Source organism: Lepisma saccharinum, chromosome 13 (assembly GCF_977018435.1).
Source record: "Lepisma saccharinum chromosome 13, izLepSacc3.1, whole genome shotgun sequence".
Classification (NCBI taxonomy): Eukaryota; Metazoa; Arthropoda; class Insecta; order Zygentoma; family Lepismatidae; genus Lepisma; species Lepisma saccharinum.
Window position 1 is genome coordinate 3,038,113 of NC_139241.1, and position 23,655 is coordinate 3,061,767.

General features: G+C 38.5%; 1 protein-coding gene across 2 annotated transcripts in view; it reads right to left on the minus strand.

Moving 5' to 3' along the window:
• Positions 1-15,392: 15,392 nt before the first annotated feature.
• The window catches only part of PolD1 (DNA polymerase delta 1, catalytic subunit), a 362,058-nt gene continuing 353,795 nt past the window's right edge, over positions 15,393-23,655 (minus strand). For both annotated transcript variants that reach the window (XM_083133794.1, XM_083133793.1), the window contains exons 20-21: positions 16,475-16,745; positions 15,393-15,541 (exon numbers count right to left, since the gene is read on the minus strand). In XM_083133794.1, coding sequence (XP_082989920.1) covers positions 15,445-15,541; positions 16,475-16,745 — 368 coding nt within the window. In that variant the 3' untranslated portion in view covers positions 15,393-15,444. The remainder of the gene's footprint in view (positions 15,542-16,474; positions 16,746-23,655) is intronic.

A 23,655-nucleotide genomic window follows, 5' to 3' on the forward strand; every position in this document is an offset into this window, starting at 1 on the left:
AGGGTGATAAAAACATCCCCGGCAGGAATAAAAATAATTTTATTTTGCTGGGGACAAAATGTTTTGTTGGGGGAAATCCCCGGCATCCTCCCCCCCCGTTAATTCGCACACTGGTCAAAGGCACCGTACAATAGGAAGCTCATGCGTAATCAAGGTTAGCGTTCTCGCCTTTGGTACTAGCGGTCCTGGGCTCGATTCAAGGCGGGAGCTAGAAAATTTCGGTGTTGATCCAGTGCCACGAAAATAATGGTAGCGGCACAGACCTCCAGGTCTGTCGGTGCCTCACTCTGGTCTGAAATGCAGATAACAGCAGCAAAGGGATAAGATGCGCTTATAGGCGCCGATTTCTTCAGATTCGCAAAGCCAAGCGAAGCCTATTGGTTTGCGGGGGATTTTTTTTAAAAAATCAATAGCTGGGAACAAAGAATAAGTACACTTACATTTGAAAAATTGAAATTACAATTACTAGCTCTGAAAACAAAACCCTACATGCCCCCCCGATGGCGTAGTGGTAACGCCGTCGCCTTGTAATCAAGGGGCCTCGGATTCAATACCTGGCGGAGGCACATAGATCCAAGAGCGTAAATAACACTCCCGCAACCCGGGAGTGTTAAGAAAGAAAGGTAGTTCACAAAAGTTATCCTTTCGGCGTTAAAATATATTTTCAACCAAACGTATTATATTTTTATGCCCCTCCAACTGCAAACAGAAAATGTTAATAACTAAAAAGTAGAAAGTGAATTATAAGATCAGAAGGAAAAAAAAACTTCATTAGCTGAATAGTTCAAGTCACTGATTACGTCGCCGAAGAGTAGACGACATTTTTCCACCGTGCTTTAGATATTCTAGTAAATGAACTAAGCAATAGATTTCAGAACATGAAAGGAATAAAACAAATCTTCTGCTCTTCAAGCCCCACTGCCCTAATGGAACACACCGACAGACAACGGAATCTGGGAGAAATATGAAGATGAAGTATCTTGCACTATAGCCACAGGAATTGTTTGTCTTCGGAATGTAGTGTCAATTGAAATCAAAAGAACAATCATGTTTAACATTAGTTTTTTTTAACGAGTAGAGGCACCCTGCTGAGTTGCGGGAGGGTTGGGGAGGGGGCGAGGCAAAGAGCGTGTTAGTTACACTCCCACTTTAAACTGTAGGTCCAGTCTCGATTAGCCTATATGTGCGTAAAGTGGACTTAAAAACAAAACATATCAGGGTATATCGAAGCTGGATAAAAAAATTCACTATGTTGTGATTATACAGGGTGTCATTTTAATGGCGCCCACGGACCACAGATTCGTATAGAGGACATCAAAACAAACAACTTTTCCCCGTAACTTTTTTCTCGTTGGTGTCGATTCGACGCTACAGTCGTTCAAAGAAGACCGTTTTGCCGCCTGGATGCTGGCAACCCAACACAACATTTGATCGTACCTCTGACGTCATATCCTGCAGCGAAACAGCGCACGGCAGGGTTGCAAGGAACACACAAATTTTGTGAAAAATGACAAACTACCAACCACATTATTAGCTGTAAAACAAAGCTTACACGTGGCTGTTTCCGCCCAGCTACATGTCAAATATTTGCAAATCTTGTTGCAAGGTTGATATCTACAGGTTTGTGCCCAGATGCCCTGTGGTACTTTTGTGCTAATAACGGAAGTATCCGAGGTGCAAGTTGTTACATTACGGCTAAAACACGTACAACCACAGTAACAATCTAATGATCAATCAGTAGCAAATATACTGCACTGTTCACAGTTGCAACCTATCACATTTGTATCCGGTACATAGATAAACACATAGTCGTGTTAAGAGCTTGTATTACTACTACTTATATCCCTGTATTTTCAATCATTTTTGCCACTTGCCTCCTAATGCTCTGAATATGCATTATATTATCTGTTGCTTAACATTGGAATTTAGAGTTCTTTCATTTCTATTTTGTCATCTGTTCAGTGTGTCACAGAAAACTAGTATCAGAAAAACGAAGTGGATAGACTGAATTGTAGATGCCAAACTTTGTAACTAGATTTGCAAATATTTGACATGTAAGCTGAGACAAAATTCGATATGACCACTTCCACTTGAATTCTATTTTCTTTCTACTATTTTTCGTATCGTTTGTTTACTTCCTGTTAGGTTACAGAACGTATTTTCTCGTTTTGTGTTACGGTACATAATGTGGCTGATTGTAGCTGTCATAGTTCACAGAGTATGTGTGTTCCTGGCAACCCTGGAACGCATCGCTTCATGACGGGATATGACGTCACCAATGCAATCAAATGTTGTGTGTGGTTGCCAGCATTCAGGCGGCAAAACGGGCTTTTTTGAACGACTGTAGCGCCAAAACGACGCACCAATGAGAAAAATGTTACTGAGAAAAGTTGTTTGTTTTGATGTCCTCTATACGTTTCCGTGGTCCGTGGGCGCCATTAAAATGACACCCTGTATAATCACACAACATACTACTTTACATGTAACTTTTGACTGATAATTTCATTAACATATTCGGTATGTAATACATAGTCCCACAATACTTTATGGGAGATTAATATCTTTACACATGCTTTCTCTCTCTCTCTCTCTCTGGAAGTTTTACTCGCATGACTCTCATTATAACAATTCAACATGGGAACCACGTGTAACACGGAAAAGGTCCAATGGACGAGACAGCAAGTCGTTGTCCACAGTTTCGAAGGCACTAACTATTCACATTCACTATGACAAATCTTTCGGAAGGGTGAAATATATACATTACTACCGAAACGCATGCGGAAATGTCTTTGCACCATTATGATTGAATCAGTTCTTGATAGCTCCAACACACAATGCACCTTCTACTGGTCATTAGCCATTTTGCGATAATGGCGATTCTGGTGGAGCAGGAGCAAAGCAGCATTAGGCCAATAAATGGGAATAAAACTTCCAGAGTTTTTCTTTAGGAGGTCTTGTTTGATTTTCTGTCTCAGTTACGTCATAATAACTGTGTCAAGTTGTTTCATTCTTTTTTGACTTACCCTGTACATATGTGTGTGCGTGTGTATAAATAAATAATAAAGGACATATTGAGGGAAAACGGGACGTATGGTAACCCTGCTCATAATCCTCCAAATTCCTTGAAGAAAAAGTAGTTAATGTGATTACTTTTTATCTGAATGCAATAGCCTGTTAAGTGCAGTGGCAACTCGTGGCTTTTTTGGGGTGTATGAAGAAGTTATGATAAACCAAGGAAGGTTTGAAAAATGTGTTCAGTTACAATCGCACGTATTGCTTGTACTATCCATTGCATTTAGAATGTTAGCTTCAGGCCCTCACACAAGGTAGGGCAAGCGGCCCTTGCCCTCTTGAACTATGAAATATTTTAATGTGAACCTATAAAAACAAATGTAAACAACATTGACGATATTTTAGATTTCGCAAGAATTTCGATTTTGTCTCGCCTCCCTGTCGATGTGTGGACTGAAAATAATAAAAAGAGCTGCTTAAACTCTGAAATTATACTAAATTCTTCTAAATTGTGCTAGGTTACTATTATTATTTTTTTCCGTATAACTTTAGTTTTAAGTTCAATTATGCAACTACTTTTCAAGCTTTGAACTTGTGTTAATTTTATTCACTACAGTTATGTAGTTAATTGTCCCACAAAATTGTGTACAATGACTCAACGAAATGGGTTCAGCGTAGAACTTGAAAAGGTCTGAGAAAATTTGTTTGTTTACCCCAAACCTTCTACCGATTCCCTGCCATAAAATCTCCTCACCAACAAAATCGGGCAGGATAAAGAAAAGACAGAGGGTGGATCGTGGCATTGTTGTAAAAGCTTGTCGCTGGGTCAGCATACTCACATTTGTTTGAAACATGTCTGCTGGTGAAGTAGAAATAAGATTTGAACCTAATTTAATTTCTATTTCCTGAAAACATACTCCTATGAATTAGATTTTCCTCTCCCAGACACTCACATTTGCAGATTACACTAGGTTTTGCCAAAGGCAGGGTGCTAGGTGCCAACAAAGATCAAACTGTGCTAGGTTTAGTATCATTTTGCTGGGGTTGGCATTGCTGATTGAGGAAACTCTTGCTGCTTCTTCCCTCAATATTGTATCTGCGCAACCTTCACTATAAGTTCTGCTCTTATGTTTCACGGGTAGAGGTAATGTCTCTCACTCCAACCCCCAACCTGGGGGACCAGGATTTTCTTTCAGGGTTTACTCCCTTAGCCTTTGAAGCTCCCCTTCTCCACAAGGCAGTGGTTTCCCTCTTCTCCCAAGAGGGTGGGTTGCCTTCTCCGCCACAGATGTCTTCACCGTATCCCTGGCTAGGGGCCCTTACAAGGTGCTACCATCCGGAGCCAGATGGACCAAGGTTTTTTTTTAAAGAGGTATTACTCCTATAGGTTCCACCGCCTCCTCAGCCGTTGAGATGATCCTCTTCTGCCTTTGGAGCCGTTGAGATGATCATCCATCCTCTTCTGCCTTTGGAGCCGTTGACCTTCATGGAGTGAAGGAAGGAGGTTAGCAGAAGATCGTGACAAGTAAGTAAGTAAGCAAGCAAGCAACATTCACCCACCCCCTTCCACTCATCACCCATTTGTCTGCAGTGCAACCAGCTAGGTTTGTCAGCAGCAGCAAAGCATGTGTGTGTCCATCGTTTTTGGGCTGCAGCTGGAGCGATTAACAGCAGTATACTTGACAGTAGCTAACCTATAACTTGACAAGTTTAAAAACAAGACGCTGCAAATAGCTGTTGCGCATCTCGCACATTTCCCCACTCCATTCTTCACAGCAACGTTGGTTTGCAGTGTTGCAAACTGGAGGGAGAGGTATGGTCTGAGGATTTTCAACGAAATTTGTATTCGCTTTTTCCTGGGCTGTTTTCTACCTGTCAAGTGGTTCGGATACCACTTTAAACTGTAGGTCCAGTCACGATTAGCCTTACTGTGCATAAAATGGACTTAAAACAACAAATCAATCCAATCCAATTCTTTTAAAACTTGAGAAACCATCCATTTAGATACTGCCTTGGCGGCACTTGTGGACTCGACAACATTATACTAAAGTTTATGTAACTCCTGATTTCGCAAATATGTTGCAACATTGTAAACAATTTATCTGGCCTGTCCTCTAAGGGGCTTTCCAGAGCATATTGTGGATTTCGTTGGACCCGGCATAATTTGATTTTTGAATTTAAAAAATATGCAGCCAAGAGTAAAGAGCAACAACATTTCAATGCTTTAAAAAAGAACACAGGCAAGCATGTTATCAGATTGCCTTCTCGTAGCGATTGTTGTACGATAAACAAAAGAACCCCCACTCCACTCAGCTTAAAAAAAAACCAAGCCACTGCTCGATGTCCCATTCAGAAAATGAAGTCATTCACCCAGTAGTTTCTCTTCGTTATAAACGTAATACTACAGTTTACGATCCGCACACCGTATATTTTCAAAGACCGGATTAAATCAAATGAACCACTGATAAACTGATATGAGCCTGCATCGTCAATCTACACAGTAAAAATCGTTTGTCATATTTGTTTTAGCTTAATGCTGAGTTGGCACCACTCGTACTCTCAAGGCCAGACTACAGAGGTTGTTTCCGATCCATGGTGACGATTTCAAACTGCACCTACTTTAAGAAAAAACCATGTCGCCACCATCGAGAGTGCTCTATTTGGTGTCCCTGCATCTTGGCAATTGCCTGACAGCGAAGTTTCCACTGTAGGAAACTGGCACGAAGTGTAGTAAGCCCAGCCTCAACAACTCCTCCTGACAGGCTTTCCATAGCCCTTCAATGGTGCGAGGTCTCCTGTGAGACAAGGCTCGTTTCAGTAGTCTGAAGGTGCAAAAGTCCATTGGTGAGGCATCAGATGACTTTACTGGAATGTCTGTGAAACGAATGGCACGAATTCCAGTTTCATCTGCCATTTTTTGGAGGACGAGGCGGGTTGAGCGAGATGTGTGACTTAGACACCTTGTTTTGAGCTTATGAAAATGCCCTTTGCGTCGCTTTTCCAAACCCAAATCGTGGTGAATGATGGTGTGCACTGTCTTCAGTGATGTTTGTAGCTGGTTCGCGATACTTCTCTGTGTGGCTGGATTCTCCCTGATGACCAGCACCCGGACGTCCAGAATTGTAGCTGGTGTGGGGCTAGTGGCAGGCCGGGGATTGGCCTGTTTCTGCCCCATATGAATCATTCCACGCTTCGCCTTACCTGCCCCTTTCAACACCTGTGATATGCCATTTTTGGACACATTGAATCCACGCTCCTTGCACAGTTTTATAATGGCACTATCACTGTAGTTTACGTCGGAAAGTGCAGATAACAGTTGGGCTGAAAAGTTCGTAGGCTAACATAGTAAAAAATATTTTTTTGACAAAATTCGATTTTATTATTCAATATAGTTGCCTTTGAGGGCGATATAGCGGTCATACAATTTTTCGATGCCATTTTTATAGTACGATTTCTCTTTAGCCTCAAAATAGGCCTCAGTTTCGGCGATTACCTCTTCATCAGTGCTAAATTTCTTTCCAGCGAGCATTCTTTTAAGGTCTGCAAACAGGAAAAAGTCACTGGGGGCCAGATCTGGAGAATATGGTGGATGGGGAAGCAATTCGTAGTCTTATTCATATAATTTTGCCATCGTTTTCATTGATTTGTGACACGGTGCATTGTCTTGATGAAACAGCACTTTTTTCTTCTTCAAATGGGGCCGTTTTTTTGTGATTTCATCCTTTAAACGCTCCAACAACACTATGTAATAATCGCTGTTGATGGTCTGACTCTTTTTGAGGTAATCGATGAATATAATACCATGCGCATCCCAGAATACTTGTTTCATCCATTGTAATATATCGACGGAAAAATTCATGTTTATTACGGTTGAATATCGCTAAACATTGCTCTGAATCATCAAAACGTTGTTGCTTTTGATCGATTGTGAGCACGCGCGTCACCCATTTTGCACACAGCTTTCGCATGTTCAAATATTCATGCATAATATGTCCAACACGTTCCTTTGAAATTTTTAAGTCTCAGCTATCTCGATCAACTTCACTTTACGATCATTTAAAATTATTTTGTGGACTTTTTTGATGTTTTCGTCGGTAACCGCCTCTTTGGGCCATCCACTGCGTGCATAGTCTTCGATGCTCATTTCGCCTCATTTAAATTTAGCAAACCACTTCTCAACGGTTGATTTTCCTGGTGCAGAGTCCGAATAATGTTTATCAAGCCAAGCCTTGACTTCAACATTATTTTTTTTTTTGCCAAAAAGCAATGCTTTAACAACACACAAAATTCTTTTTTATCCATTTTTTCACAATAACAAAAGCTGCTTCACTCACAATGCTATATCTCACGAACTAATTATCCGGCAGCTGTGAAATTTATACACGTATCTTTTGAAGGTTAGTACTAAGTAAAAATCACATGGATTTAATTCTAGTAACGCCATCTATGAGTCGGCCTACGAACTTTTCAGCCCAACTGTTATGTAACCCTCCCAATATGCACTGATTTACGGCGGCATTCTTCCCGATACACACTGATCACACCTGTCACACACAGTCAACGGTCCAACGTGCTCACACGACTGGCAGCTTCATTCTCTTCCCACTTGGTGGTCCTGCAAGAGGTGCAATTTCTTCACCATAGATCGGACACAACCTCTGTAGTACGTAGAAGAGTGGTGGGGAGGATGACGTAATAGGAACTGCTCCACAGCAATCTGTTGTTGTTGTTGTTGTTGAGTTTGTGTTTTAAGTCCACTTTATGCACAGTATGGCTAATCGGGACTGGATCTACAGTTTAAAGTGGGATCCGAACCACTTGTGCCTCCCCCGGGTATCGAACCCGTGACCCCTTCGCAGCGATCTGCACATATCGGGACTTAACTTGTCAGGCTATAGCCAATTGTACATTTTGTTCATAATTTTACAACATACATTATTATAAACTCCTAAAAAGTAGAGAACTTGAAGCAAGTGTAAATCAACTGTAGGAAGTTCCTCACTTCCTACATGGAGGAATCGCCCCTGGTTAAGATTCGATATGTCCTCAAATTTTGGAAAGCAAATAGTTGAATTAGTTAGATCCGTAATTCGCAACCAGGGTGCCGCAAGGTATTTTAAGGATAAGGAGAAAAAAATTACATATATTATTTGGAAGTAGGCAAAATAAATATTAAGTTCACCAGGATTGAGGCATCAGTGGCTATTTTTCGGCTTGGACTGGCAAAGGATTATCCTAACCCAAGAAATAAAAAACATGAAAGTACTTTTGTCCTTTTCAACTTCATATTTATGCGAGCAAGCCTTCTCTGCTATGGTGACAAATCCAAAGAAATAAATAGACTGCATAATCTTGAGGATGATATGCATGTTTCGTTGTCAACTGTGAGGCCTCATAGCAAACATTGTATTCTAAGCATCAATCGCAAGTCTCACATTAATAAAACAAGAGAATGATTTCCATTGTAATAAACTGTATCATATTCTGATGTTTATTCCTTATATTATCTTTCAATAAATGAATAACATTAGTACAGAAGTAGATACTTATTTGACAATAAATTTATCTTGATCCTGATTCCACTTCGATTTAAGATTAAGATTGAAAAAAAATAACAAGGGATTCCCAAGTTTTTAATCTCATTTCCAAGAGTGCTGTGAACGTAAAAAGGTTGGAAATCCCTGGGTTAAATACTCAAATTAATGTGAAATGTTAGCCACTTCGCCTACACCAAGCTTGGTCAACCATGGATGCCCTTCACCCCACAACCAATTCTCCCCTGTTCACAAATGCAACCACCCTATGAGCAAAACCTACCCAATTTTTGTCACTTCCTGTTCCTTCCAGATCCACGTTACCACTACCAAATTTAACCTCTACCCCAAAGGAACCTGCCACACGTAACTTTATCTATATCCTCACCTGAGAGAAACATCTCTTGTTTCTATTTTGCATATTATGGCCTTTTTTTAGTTTTATTTTTTGTCGTTTTTGTTCATTTGCTATCATTTCTCAGGTTTCCTTGCTGCTCCACTGTTGTTTCGTGGATTTTAAATACATTTGCTAGCATAACTTACATATTGTAATTTCCTAACAAGTACGGTATTTTTTAAATGAAATCTTTGGCAATAGATTAAATAATTAATTGTGGTAAATTCATTTTTTCTCCAGCAAACTTAAAATACTTTGAGGTTCTCTTGTTGGCATCTTATTATTCTGTGGTTTTAAAATAAAATTAGTCACAATATTAAATAAAAGTGTAATCTGATGCACACGAAACACAACTGTATTTTCATATGATGGCCGATTACTAGGGGCATGCATATTTCGTTTTTGACGAAAAAATGAAATTTGAAAAAACACATTGTAGTGTTAATTTTTCATGTTTTTGAAAGGTGTGAGATGCATTTTGTGCCCATGTTTTGTCACGAAATAATGCGAAATGAACTGCAAAAAGCGAAATTAACTCTTAAACATGAAATTTAGGTTTTATTCACCGATGCGACACCTTCTGAGGCCTGAATTATCCTGAGAGTTATGCAATTCCCGGAAAATTGATTAATTCTGCTGTTGATGTTGGAAAAGAAAAAATGGACTCCTTTACACAGAAATAAACTTAATACTCTTGATAACTACATAATTGTGCTATTAGAAGTGAAATGTTAATTCTGTGGAATAAGTAGTTTTTAAATCAAATTTAGGATTTATATTCACAGTTTTAAAACCAAAATGTATTTTTATATACCACTTTTCATCCAATTTTTCACCGCTATAACACCGATATTTTATTTTATTCACCGCTTTTGAACCCGAAATTGACTCAGTTTTTGTACCGAAATTTTGATTTTTATTTACCAAAAATATGTGCCTCTACCGATTACTGTTAACGTGACTTACTCAGAAAACATTTCATTATATTTTATGTAACCTTGAGGTAAAAATAAAGAAACTACATACTGAAATAATTGCTTTTTTCCCCTTGATTCGGTCGTTTAAATGGACAACCAGCAGATTTTATCAAATTATATTCAAGTACTCTCTCATAATTTATGAAAAATAAAGCTTTAATTTGAAAGGTTTTTTTTTTTACTCAAAAAGTATTTTCAGATCATTTTTCAAATTTTTTTGGGCATGTATTTTTGAGATTTATTAGGTCATCGACTTCCGAGCATTATTCATTACAATCAAATGAAAGTCACTAAATTTAGTATTTCCTCCCTCCTGTAATGTTTCGACAAATAATGGGTATAAACAATAATATTCGATGGATCAAAATACTGGTCTGTGCGACCAATGATGATTATTTTTTTTCACATGACCACTGCAGAAAAACTGACACTGTTCACTTTGAAATCCTAGTAATTTTGACTGCTGGCTAAACAGAGAGGGTCACTACTGCCTTGTAACTACACAGAGGTGTTAACTTGGAGCTTAACTTTGAGGATAAGGGACTCGAAAATTTTTCCTTCTCATAAAAATTGTTCTTTATTATTATTTTACTCCTCATGTACTCTAACTTGTGAATTTTATAAACCTGAAATTCTTTTGGGGATGGGCAAGTTATGCCTATCATCTTAGCAAAGGTAAACACAAAGATTGGTAATAACTAAATACCTCTTTACATTATTGTGATGTAGCATATTCCAGCTTAACAGGTGTGTCAGCTAGACATCTGCAGTATGTTGAAAATGCCTGCGTATGATATATTTTTAATTTAAAAGATTGGGGCCACCTATGATTGGGGTGGCTACGCATGCAAGAAAGACAAACGCTGCATGCTCTGATTTTACTTTGCAAAGTTCTCAACCTCAAGTCACCTTCCTATCTCCTCTCTCGCTTCCAATTTCTTCACGAATTCCACGATTGCGACACCAGATCACGCAGCTCTCTATCCCCATCCACAGATAAAACTTCTTCTCCAACTCTTTCTCCATATCCGCTGTAAGGCTGTGGGACCAGTTCCCAGAAAGCACTAGAACAGTAAGCTCTGTCACTTCCTTTAGCAGACGTTTTCGCCACTCTCTTCAGAGTACTCATTCGATCTTCTCCTGTCAAGCAGACTAAAGGGAATGATGTCTTAAAATACCTTGCAGTTACTTAAATACAATTTTAAATTTTGTAATCCATATTTCGCATTTAGTGTATTACATATTTTGTATTTTATGTGCTATATTCAGCACGTTAAGACATGTGTGTATGTGTGTGGGTGGGTGTGACCTATGTGAAATGACAATGTACTTTGTGTATAATATAAGAATGTATAATTTTAAATGTATGGTTGAGTGGAAGAAAAGGCTTTGTACGGCCTTAACTCTGCCATTTAAAACAAGGTGTTAATAAATAATTCATAAATTCAACCCAAAGGTTTATAGCTGCGGGAACACAAGCCTTCCATCTGTCCCTATCCTGGCCAAGATCAATCTAATCAAAGATTGATAATATTGATATTATACAAAATAGGTACATGCTGAAAAGAAAACATAAAAAGGAATGTATGACAATTTATTTTCTAGTTTAATACTGAAGAAACTGTACAAAAATACAATGCACCGATAAAACTAACACACTTCATTACTGAAAATACAAACTGAGGCAATTCAATGATCAATCTCTTTGAAAGGAAAATGTTTAGGCAGATTTCAAACCAAAATGACAAGCAGCAAGCAAGACTTGTCACTTGGAAAAGAACCTTGAGAAAGAAATGCATATGATTATTCCACAGTGACACAAGCTGCCTATGACACTTTTACTGGGTCATTTTCTCAATAGGGTTACCTTGGTCTCTTGGTAATGCACTTAATTTAAGTTAATTACATATCAGTCGCGGCCACTTCTGGATTGTAACAATTGCATTGAAAGCTAATGATAATATTACAACACAGAAGTGTCCATGAGTGTACAATGAATGCTGTTTTTACAGAATGAAAAGGCAAGTGCCTATTCCGGTGCATGTACTTTGTGGTTTGCGGTTTTTATGCTTGGCACTTCGGTGTGAAACCTGCCTTACACTCTTACACTAAATACAATCATTCCCTGACATATCCATTAAATTAGGCGCACACAGGAGATGTACTATGTAGATTTTCAGCGAAAAATGCATGCTCGACCAGGACTCGAACCCGGGTCTCTGGCAATCCGTGCCATTGCTGTACCACTGAGCTACCGAGCCGGCCTGGCTTCCCCTGCATTTTACCACAGGTAAAACAGCGCCAGCGAAAATGCAGGGGAAGCCAGGCCGGCTCGGTAGCTCAGTGGTAGAGCAATGGCACGGATTGCCAGAGACCCGGGCTCGAGTCCTGGTCGAGCGTGCATTTTTTCGCTGAAAATCTACATTCCCTGACATAGTTTCAAATTTATTTTATGAAACCTCCCTTAGCTGCATGGGGTACAGGTGTCCCCCATCAATATTTATTGAGAGATTGCAACACTGTGAATTACGGCACATGAGTGCTTTTGTGTAGCTGAACATTCTTTTCTCTAAGGTTAGCTGCTGTACTTCTAAGCCATGTAATAATATACGTACACGTTAGTCTCATGCTTGCGGGACTAAATACGTAACAAGAAAAACAGTGATGATTCAGGGGAGGCCCAGTGGGGAAAATCTCCTCCGGAAATTAAAAAGCTCACACCCAAAAGAATTTCAATAGCCTGGCATAGCATTCACACAATAGCTAAGAAATTTGGCAACCATGCTCACTTTCACTTTAATTCATTATAAAACATACTTTTTCGGACTTTTTCATAGTAGCGTCTAGTTGGCTGCACTTTTTGACACTCGGTGCAGTGCAGGTGTATTCAGTGTCAGGGTGGTGCAAGGAAATGATGTTTAACGAAGTAGAAAGTGGTGTTCGAGTTCAGACGATTCAACAAATGCCTGTCTGCTGCTTTAAACGGTCATTTGATTAGTTATCATGCACCACGTGACCATACACCGACAAACGTTGAAGACACCAAATACACTACTTAACTCCAAATCAACGAACTAGACGACTCTGTGTTGCACCATGTAACCAACTAGACGCTTCGGTGCAAAGAACTAGATGGGGCTAGTTAATTATATCTAATTACACTTAATTTAAGTTAATTACATATCAGAGGCAAGGGACACTGTAAAAATATAATTTGATGCCTACGATATTCCACCCTGTGAAGATCCCCCCCTGGAGGAAAGTGTAACACTGGAGAAAAATACCAAATTGAGAAAGACAAGAGCACACAGGAGATTCAGATGTTATATGGAAATGGGTCTGTGAGGAAGGACACACAGGTAAGTGTTAGTGATGAAAGTGACAATAAAAGTGACCACGTGACCAAAAGAACACATGACACTGCTTCTGTTCTTACATATTTAGGCATATGGGGAACAACTGTCTCTCAAGTATGCGACTCACATTAACTTTGTCGTGTTACGTCACTTACAAAGTGCAGCTGATCTTTGAAGAAAGAACCTTCAGCATGCACGTGTAGTGTATTTCATAACTTAATGGATAGTTAAAGGGTTGGGCAACAGGTGCATAAATATGTTACAGAAAATGATGTATGTATCTAACGCAGGGTTAAATTACAAAGTATAAGTTGAAAAAAATAATAATCATTTCTTGAATGTCTGAATAACCAGAGAAAAAGCAATTACATTCCCCCCCCCCAATATACTTCTTTTACATTTTAACATTTGTTTCATTTTTATTACAATAGGTCCAATGGATATGTGAATATTAGTGGCCGATACTGGGTTATCTCACCATACCATAGTGTTCGAATGTACAAGAATTGCTGAACGACCACAATGACTCCTTCTCATTCATTTTTGGGAATTTGAAGTGACATAACATTGCAATTAATTATGAAAATGTAAACGTAACATCACAAACGGAATCTTATATTTTGAAGTTAACAAAAACAGGTGAAGGATAAAGACCAGACTGTCGGGAAAACCTGATAAATTTCTAGTACATAAAATCCAATTATGACAGAAAAAAGCAGGGTGTGCAGATGCATAAAGAAACCTGATTAATAGAGGCACATATTTTTGGTAAATAAAAAAGCAAAATTTTGGTACAAAAACAGAGTCGATTTTGGGTTCAAAAGCGATAAATAAAATAAAATTTCGGTGTTATAGCGGTGAATAATCACATCAAAAGTGCTATATAAAATGACATTTTGGTTTTAAAATTGTGAATATAATCCTAAATTTGATTTAAAAACTGCACTTATTGCACAAAATAAACTTATCCCTTCTAATAGCACATTTATGTAGTTACCAGACTATTAAGTTTATTCCTGCATAAAGGGGTTCATTTTTGCTTCTCAAATATTTACAGCAGAATTAATCAATTTTCCGTGAATTGCATAACTCACAGGATACTTCAGACTTCAGAAAGTGTCACGTCGGTATATAAACGGTAAATTTCGTGTTTAAGAGTCAATTTCGCATTTTGCAGTTCATTTCGCATTATTTCGTAACAAAACATGGTCACAAAATGCACCTCAGACCTTTCAGAAACATGAAAAATGAATATTACAGCATGTTATTTCATATTTCGTGTTTTCGTCAAAAACGAAATTTGCATGCCTCTACTGATTAACCACATGATTACAGAGCATTCATCAGCTTGCTGCCATTGTTCAACCTTCTTATTTTAACCTTTCCAACATTTTACCATTTATTATAATAATGGAATGTTGTAATGTTGTTATTCTACATCATTGTATTATGATGTTGGCATGTGGTATAAGCCAAGCTCTAATTTTACCATTTAACCAATATTGTGGGTCATTTTTTAAATATTAAACTTCTTGGAAAGTCTGTAGCCTTGGAAACAGGGCCGAGTGAGTAGTTCTTTGTTATTTTTTAGTGGCATCTAATACCAATTTGTTATGTTTTTATTACATAGTAGTCTTTGTCCATTTGTTAACTTTCAAACATAAGTTTCCGCTTGTGACAAACATACATCACGTTCTTCCTGAATTCTGACTGGATGAAATAAATCCTGTTCAATCTGTTACTGAAAACAGAACTTTTTAAATGAACTTTGCACAGACGTAATGCATCATACATACATAAACATGGGAGTTAATCAAAATTAAACACATTTCAAAACATGAGACAAGTGTACTTGCAACAACAAACAATAAGAATAAAGCAACTACTTACAAGCGCTTATTTTTCTAATTGTGAAACTTCCTTATTTCAACAGACAATAATTCAACTGTTGGCCAAAGTTAGACTTAAAACATGCCAAACTGCCACATCAGGTAGAAAAGTTTAACTTGAAACTGTGCACATTTACTTTAAAATCTAAAACTTGACATCCTCTGAGATCAATGGACAGAAATTGTGCTACTCTCAGTTTCTTTCTTTCTTTAAAAAAAAAAAAAACAAAAAAAAAACAACTTATAATTTATCATGAAATCTCTGTGCATATATTCTCTTCACCACGTAGGGATGCCAAACCTTTGTAGAACTTTGTCCTGGCTACTTAAGTCTATTTGCACCTTCTTCCTCATGTAGAAGATGGGACAATCTCGACTGAAAAAGATGAAAACCATTACATTGTATGATGAGGAGAAGACTTAAATCAATATGATATATACAAGCTCATAAACACAATGTTTGCTGTTACGTTTTGGGAGAACACATTCTCCCTTCATCAGACATTTATTTCTAGTTTGCATAATGTTACAGTTACAGCAATGGAAAGAATTTAACAAAAGCATAATGAAGCACTTATGCAATCAATCTTGTGAATAATATTACAATGTGTGAACATAATACATAAATAATAATAATAAATTGCTTGTTTCAGTTGAATTGACAGCACAGTAAGTACCGTAAACTGCAAGAAAAATACAGTGCAAGCAAGACGTACATACAAGAATAATGTGAATTTGATATAATAATATCAGGGTCTACCTACCGACTGCTGCCCTCACACCCACCTGTGAGATGGAAGATCATCCAACCAGATACAGGATGGTGTGGTCAGCACAACGAACCCCCAGTCATTGTTGTAGGTTTCCATGACCAGGTTATGCTACTTATTCGGAGCTCCCCAATTTCCTAATGATGTTGGATGGCCACCGGTACCATACACAGGCCAAAATCTCAGGAGAAAAGTTGTTACGCTTCCCTCAGGAGACTCGAACGTGTGTGTATCCCATAGCCAGGCACAAAGCATGATGGCTTAGACCGCACGGCCACGGTGCGGGACACTGAATAATAATAGCCAGGATGATGATAATTACTGTTATTATTATTTCTACTTCTGACATTCTATCAATGTCCTGGACCCCAACCTGCAATAAAATTTTGAGTTCTGGTGGAGCCGCTGTTTTCGCTTAAATTTCTGCATGACACATCTCCTGTGTGCACCAAATTATAAGGAAATAAGGCTTCATTTTGTTATACTGCACAAAATTGCAAAACACAATTGTTTGTCTTAAATTGAAAGCTTCATATTACCTGGTGCAGAGCACTTCTTCGTGTAGACTTCCCTGGCACCTCTGACACTGGGTCCACAGCCTGGCAAACCGACCCTCCAGTTCGCACAAACGATCCAGCTCCTGTTGGTAAATCTTGGATTCGTTCGGAACGCAATGCTTGCACACGGCTGTGTCCCCGTCTCCTGGCAGCACGGACTTGCATCCGATACAAGTTTCCTTGCGGCGAGTGAAGGCAGACAGTGCACCAACACGGGACGTCACGACAGCCTTTGTTCTTGTGTGGTCCCCTCCTGCAACGAAACAACAAATTATAACGTCACCTACAGTATCTATGTGTAGAGGCAGGGATAGACAAAACTAAGAATAATTCAGGTGCCAGTCCCTTTTTCTCGGGAGGCACTATTTTTAACTTTCTCTCTCACATATGGGCTAAGAAAGCCATAAATCACTAACTAAGATAAAGCTGCAGATTTTGAAACGTGGTCTTAATCCTAGCTTACCCGTTCCATACAAGAAACTTACTAGCTGAGCAGGAAGGGGGGATGTGGCTCACTTGCCCCCACTTTTCTTTATCACTTGAATTCAAGAAACAATTTTGTTATTGATTCCCTGCTTCCTTTATTGATTATATATGGTTCTTTATTAATTATAATAAGTACAAAAATTACCATCATTACCAACCAATCACTGACATGAGTGTCTCGAATCACACGCATTCAAAGATGACTCCTGATAGGTCCACTAAGTGCATTTTGCCTCTTATTACATTTATGTCCTTATGAACAAAAGTAATACAGAAATATTGGGAATATTCTAGGGAACTATTGTAATTTATCATCAATTTTTTATAAAAATTTTCAGTTTAAAAAATAAAAAATGGAGATAGTGGGACTCACAGAACACCCATCAGGTAAGTTGGGGTTAAAACATTTATTAATACAAGATTGAACTAAAAGTAATTAATTCTTGCACCAGAGTGGCCTTTGTAAAGAGAGCTATACCAGTAACAGCATCAATAACGATGCAATACATTCTATTACATGACCAACTCTACCATATCGCTACAGATTTTAGAATTCGGCTAGCAACAGTGCGAAAATTTATAATTGCATGCTTCTTATTCTCATTTAATTATATAAACCAACCCCATTATATATATTAAATTAAAGTTCAGGTTCCAGGTGATAATTTTCAGGTGGCATGGCGCCTACGCTTCCTGTATTTTTCTACCCCTGTGTAGAGGCATGTATATTTTGTTCTAGCTGGAAAAGCTGAATGTGAAATAATACACTATAATGTTCATTTCTCATGTTTTTGAAAGGTGAAGTGAATATTCCTACCATGTTTCATTACAGAATGATACAAAATCTTCTGCAAAATAAACTCTTGAACATAAATTTAGAGTTGATTTACTGATGCAACAGTTTCTGAAGTTTCAGGGGGTTCTAGGTTTGAATCCTGGCATGGGCATTCTTTGTGAGTGCAGATTCATCAAATTTCATCATATCTCATGCTCATCTATGTGATTAGCCTAAAAAATGGTAGAAATGCAAAGTAAAACGGACCAAATCAATCCATTAAACTTCCTGAAGACTGAACTATCCTGAGAGTTATGTAAATCACAGGAAATTGATGAATTCTGATGTAAATCTTGGAGAAAGAAAAATTGCCTCCTTTACACAGGAATAAACTTAATACTATGTCAATTACCTAGTCATATCATAAATTCTGTTACAAAGTTAATAATGAACTACAGGCACAGTGAGCAAGCTAGTGTATTAATATTTGGATGTTACAAAGGTACAGGTCTTGCCAACACAGAGAACCAATCACTGTTCAAAATGGCCACCTCTGGCCTTCACACAGGCCCGAAGTCTCTGAGGCCAGTCATCCATTGCAGCATGCATAGTCTCGAGGGGAAAGTCTGCCACGGCCTTCACAAAAGAATGCTTCAGACTTGCAAGGTTTGGATGTCTCTTCCTTCAGACCATGCCCTCCAAAACGGATCACAACCTGTAGTCCAATGGGCTGAGGTCAGGGCTGCTGGAGCAATGAAATCAGGCACATTCTTCTGAAGCCACTCCTGTGTGGTCTTTGCCTTGTGGGCCAGTGCTGAGTCCTGCTGGAAGCTCCACGGCTCATTGTTGAACATGGTGCGAGTCAACGATTTCACAAGTGGCTTCAACACTGTCGCTTGGTACACTTTTGCAGATGTTTTCACACCATGTTCACAGAAGTGGAGGTCAGTTGTGCCATCGTACGAAACCCCCCACCAAACCATCGCTGAGGCGGGATGATGGCCTCTGAGGATCCATGGCATGTTCTCTTCTCAAGAGCTTCCTGGGGTGTCAAGGCATAAACACGGTCGTTTTGACGATTGTAAGACTCTTGAATCATGAAGATTTTTTCGTTCGTGAAAAGGATCCTCCTGTGGCCACCATTTGCGTAACGCTGAAGGAGACTTTTTGTTTTCTGCTCCGTCTGGACCTTAAGCTATGGAGTGAGGAAGTGACCAGTACTTTGCCGATAAGCACGGAGTCGTAGGTCACTTCGGAGCACACGAGACATCGACATTTTCGAAATGTTCAGCTCTTGAGCCAGTATTGTTCTGAATTCGCATTGAACGTGCTTTGTTGCCACACTCAAACTTCATCCACCGGTATCTGCCACAAAATTGTTATAATCATGGTCATTTCCACTGTTTTTCATTTCTATTCATTTAATACTTACAAATTTCAAAATAGAACTTTGCTATGACATTCTTGCTTCTTATGAAATAAAACAATGTATTTATATGTGCTTGTGCTCCTGCAGCCAACATCAAATGAATGAAACTTAAAGTCACTCTTCTAAGAATCCAATGCTTCTTTAACTGCTGTCCTGCTAAATCCCATGTAAAATGCAGGCCCGTAGCCAGAATTGATCTCCAGGAGGGGCTCACAGCTTATCAGGGAGCCTTAAACAAAGTTCATTTTTCTAAAGTTTCAGTATTAAATGAAGGTAAATTATGTGTGTCTGCGTCCTTAATGTATTGTAAAATATAAAATTTAGAAGAAACTAGTATTTGTATATCTTTTAAACCATCTCTTGCAGTGTTAATTGACTGGTAGTGACACCATCCCTTAATCCACACTCCATACTATTTTTGATGACACAATTAAATATATCATACAAGAAAAAATTAACAAAATCCACTTCAATCATAGTGCCTACCGTCATTCCACCCCCAGCCGACGCAATAAAACTCCCTTTGGTTCCCAAAACTTGGGATCTATTGACATTTTTGACGCAGATGTGGAAGGAATGTGAATGATGACATCGAAGTCACAGATTTCTGTAAAACGAGAGGCTGCAACAGGGGCAGGGAAATTACAGATTGAGAAGCTCCCCTCTGGAAGAAATTTCTGGTCTAGAACTGGGATTCCCAAACTTTTTAGTTTCATGGCTCCTTTAGTATTTCAAGATTTTTCCACGGCGCCCAAGTCAGAATGTTGGCCTATCTAGCATTTGCAACGCTAAGTTAGTGTGGTTGGGTTGCTTCAAATTCAGAAACATCTTGTGTAAAAAGTACTAAATAAGCACATATTTAGAAAAATCATATCATTTCTGTGAAAATATTGGAACATTTCGCTGCTCCCCTGCAAGTTAGCCACAGATCCCCAGGGCGGTGCGGTGCACACTTTGGGAACCACTGGTCTAGAGAATCTTCTAAATACTTGCTCCTACTTAGACTTCGGCTCATAAAGAAGATTGAACGACTGTTCATGTTCTGTGAATTTATCTTTCATCGAAGTTGTGAGCCAAATAATATCTGCTGTCTACATTTTCACTCTTCACTGCAAACAAATTAGAATACCAAATAGTTTTACCTCACGTCAAGGGGGCTGGTGGCAGTGCCCAGCCTGGCTTCGGGCCTGGTAAAATGCCTATAATATACTCATTGTACTCAATTGGTCAAATTAATCATTTTCAAAATATAAGTGCCAAACTCACCAATTAAAATCTCAAAGCCTACATCCTTTCATGGGCATTCGTTTTCAACTGACAGAGTAACCAACCCCCAGTAAACCCAAGAGGGTTAGTAACTCAGCCAAACTGACCAATGTGTAGGTCTGTACTTTATAATAAAGAAACGGCAACAGGTAAAATGGTTGCCAATGCAATTTGGGTCTTACTTTTTGCATTCAGTCATGCTCCTTTCTTACTAAAATAAGAATTCTCGTAATAAACAGATCCGAAACCACGGTAAAAATTAGACATCATATGACACCAAACAAGGGCTTTTTGTGTCACAGACTGAACTTTGGGCATAACTTACGCACAGATGCACACTAGCGTGAGCTTTAATTTATTGATAATTTTTCCTTGACATAACATTTTTTATGTTTTTGCTAATGTTTTAGAAGCCTTTTCATTTTGCCTATTTTGTACCCTATGGCCTATTTTTAATTCTAATGCCTTTTTTGGCAATTATCAAAATTATCAATGAAATTTGAATTTAAAAAAAATGTATGTAACTTATTTTTCTCGCAAAAATGTTATTAATTAGTACATTATGATGTTGCCAGAGACAATTACAATGCTGGGAAAAATAGGTGAAACTCTTACAGCATCCATGAGTCTTCGAGGAATTGGTGCAGCAGCTAATGGAAGTGCCAGGAGAAAAAGTTAGCCATTGCAGAAAAGTGGAAATATGTAATGAGTGCAAATGTGGAATTGGAAAAATTGAAAAGAATTTGTGATATTCTTACAGGTGGAAAATCTTTTCTTGACAATATGAATCAGGTTACAATAACCTGTTTCACTTATGGTTCAATTACTTCTGGCAAAGTAGAGATCATTTTCTGTTATGAAAAATAATTCTCTCTGACAGACGGTTATGAATGTTGAAAACTTTATAATTAAAATAAAAACCCTAGTGGTTATATGCAATCAAGACAATAAATGAAAGGAAAAACATAGATGTAGATTTTTAACTTTTTGAATGAAATTATGTAGGATGTGGAAGTTGATAAAATGTCATCTTTTTTCAGACATCTCGGACACGATGCCCATTAAATACACAAAATATTACACTTAGTCTAGAAACAAAAAAAGGTAATTTTAAAGTGCATTTTTTGCCAATTTTCAGGTTTTAGGTCATTTTCCCCTATTTTCAGCATTTTGCCGTCATTTTTCACAATATTTGATGTATTGTTTCGTCATATTTTGTCACTTCTTTCATTTTGGTAATATTCTTGAGTCTTTTCACCAAGGTGAACATAGGCCTATAAATATCTCGCAGGATTGCAACTTACGAGCAAAAAAATGCTGAACTGGTGACAGTCTTTGTTGCGTCGGGGGAAACTACCAGGTGTCAGTCTGGGGGGTGGGGGGCAAATTTAGATTTAAGATAAGGTAAGTAGAGGCTGGTAATACCCTGGCCAGACGATGAATTTTTTCTGGAGAAAGCTGTGATGTTCGAGGGGGAGGGGAGGGAGCTGCCCAGATGACAGGTCATACGGCTTCCAGGTGGTGAGACCCACAGGGAAATGCATGTAGTATCATTTGGTGCATTTTTCTTTTTTTTGAAAGCAAGATTGCATTTTGTTTAATTTCCTTTTAATTTCAATCTTTAACCTGAAACTAACAAATTTAATGGTCATTTCTTGGATTTTTAGTCATTTTTTCCCATTTTTAAAAACATTCTATAGGTCATCAACTTTCGCTCCCTAGATATAAGTGACTTGGAATTTGGCACTTTTTTCAGTTTATTGTGCCTATTTTCCACATCATAAATGCCTTTTTGCCTGCATGAACTTCTGGGCTCTAATGATCAGTATAACCAGACTTTCTCCTGCTGCTACCTTATCCTGTGTGTTAAGAAATAATATATCTTTGATTTCTATAGGCCTCGTGCGACAACTTGAGCTCTGGGGAAATTGGAAAGGGCTATATGGATTTTGTCAACAAAAAGACAGGCTGGTGCAGCAAAATTTGGCAAAAGGGGGTTCTGCAGCACGAAGCCAGAGAAGAAATGTGGGAGAAGCGCAAGCATCATTTCCAAAGATACTCGCCGATATCCGTGGTGGAGTGGTTAGCACAGCACACTACGATGCGAGGAGCCCTGGGTTTGAATTCCGGCCTGTAGATGGTAGTGTTTTTGTGATTGTCCCTTTATCAGTTTTGTCATATCATCACATCATCATCTTCTTCGCGATTAGCCAAAAGTGGCAGAAAAGTGAAGTAAAATAAATCAAATCAATCCAATTTGGATAAAAGGGTTATTAATTCATTGATTGATTTTATTTATTTTACTTCGATTTTCTGCCACTTTTGGCTAATCACGAAGATGTAGATGACTGATGATATGACGAAACTGATGAAGGGACAATCACAGAGAACACCCATGCCCAGGCCGGCATTCGAACCTGGAACATATGACGTCGAAATGCACTGTACTAACCACTCTGTCACAAACCATAAAAAGGGGTTATTAGAAGGCTTGTAAGAGATTCTTACATTGTGGACAATACTGTATCTACACCTATCAAAGAAGTTGCGAGAAACAATCAATTTTCGATTTGGGGTCACATTATGGAAATGTTTACATGATCTTTGTTTTCCTTATTAAAGAACTGAATCCAATAGGAAGGTTTTGATGGAAAAAGTAGATTTTATTGTGATGTGTGCCGATGTCGTGAGAGATATTCATGACTGCCGAAACACTGGAAGAGCCGTGTACTATTTACATGAAACATACGGTGCCAAAACGTGGCAATGTGACAAAAGATGTTATAAGGCCTCTACCACCAAGTGGAAAAGATAGGAGGCTTCTAATGGCAACCATCGACGTAGCGCAGTTTCCTGTGGCCTTCCGCAAGTAAAATATTTCGGGCCCTTAGTGAAAAAAAATATATATATCGAGAATACCATCAAATGCAGTGCTCGAAAAATTTTCTTCGAAGCTAGCCGCCAGCTCTCAAATCAGGCGCCAGGAAACTACCTACTAGCAATTGTGCATACTACAGAGTGTTTCAAAAGTCGCACAACCCAAACTTTTAAAATGTATATCATGAAAACCGTAAGAGGTATTCACACCAGGTTTTCTGCACTAAACTAATCATGTACGCTATCACTGGGTTCATACATTTATGTTAGCATGTATCCAAATAAAAGCAATTACATTATTTTTTAAAAATATTGTTAATTTGCTGAAAT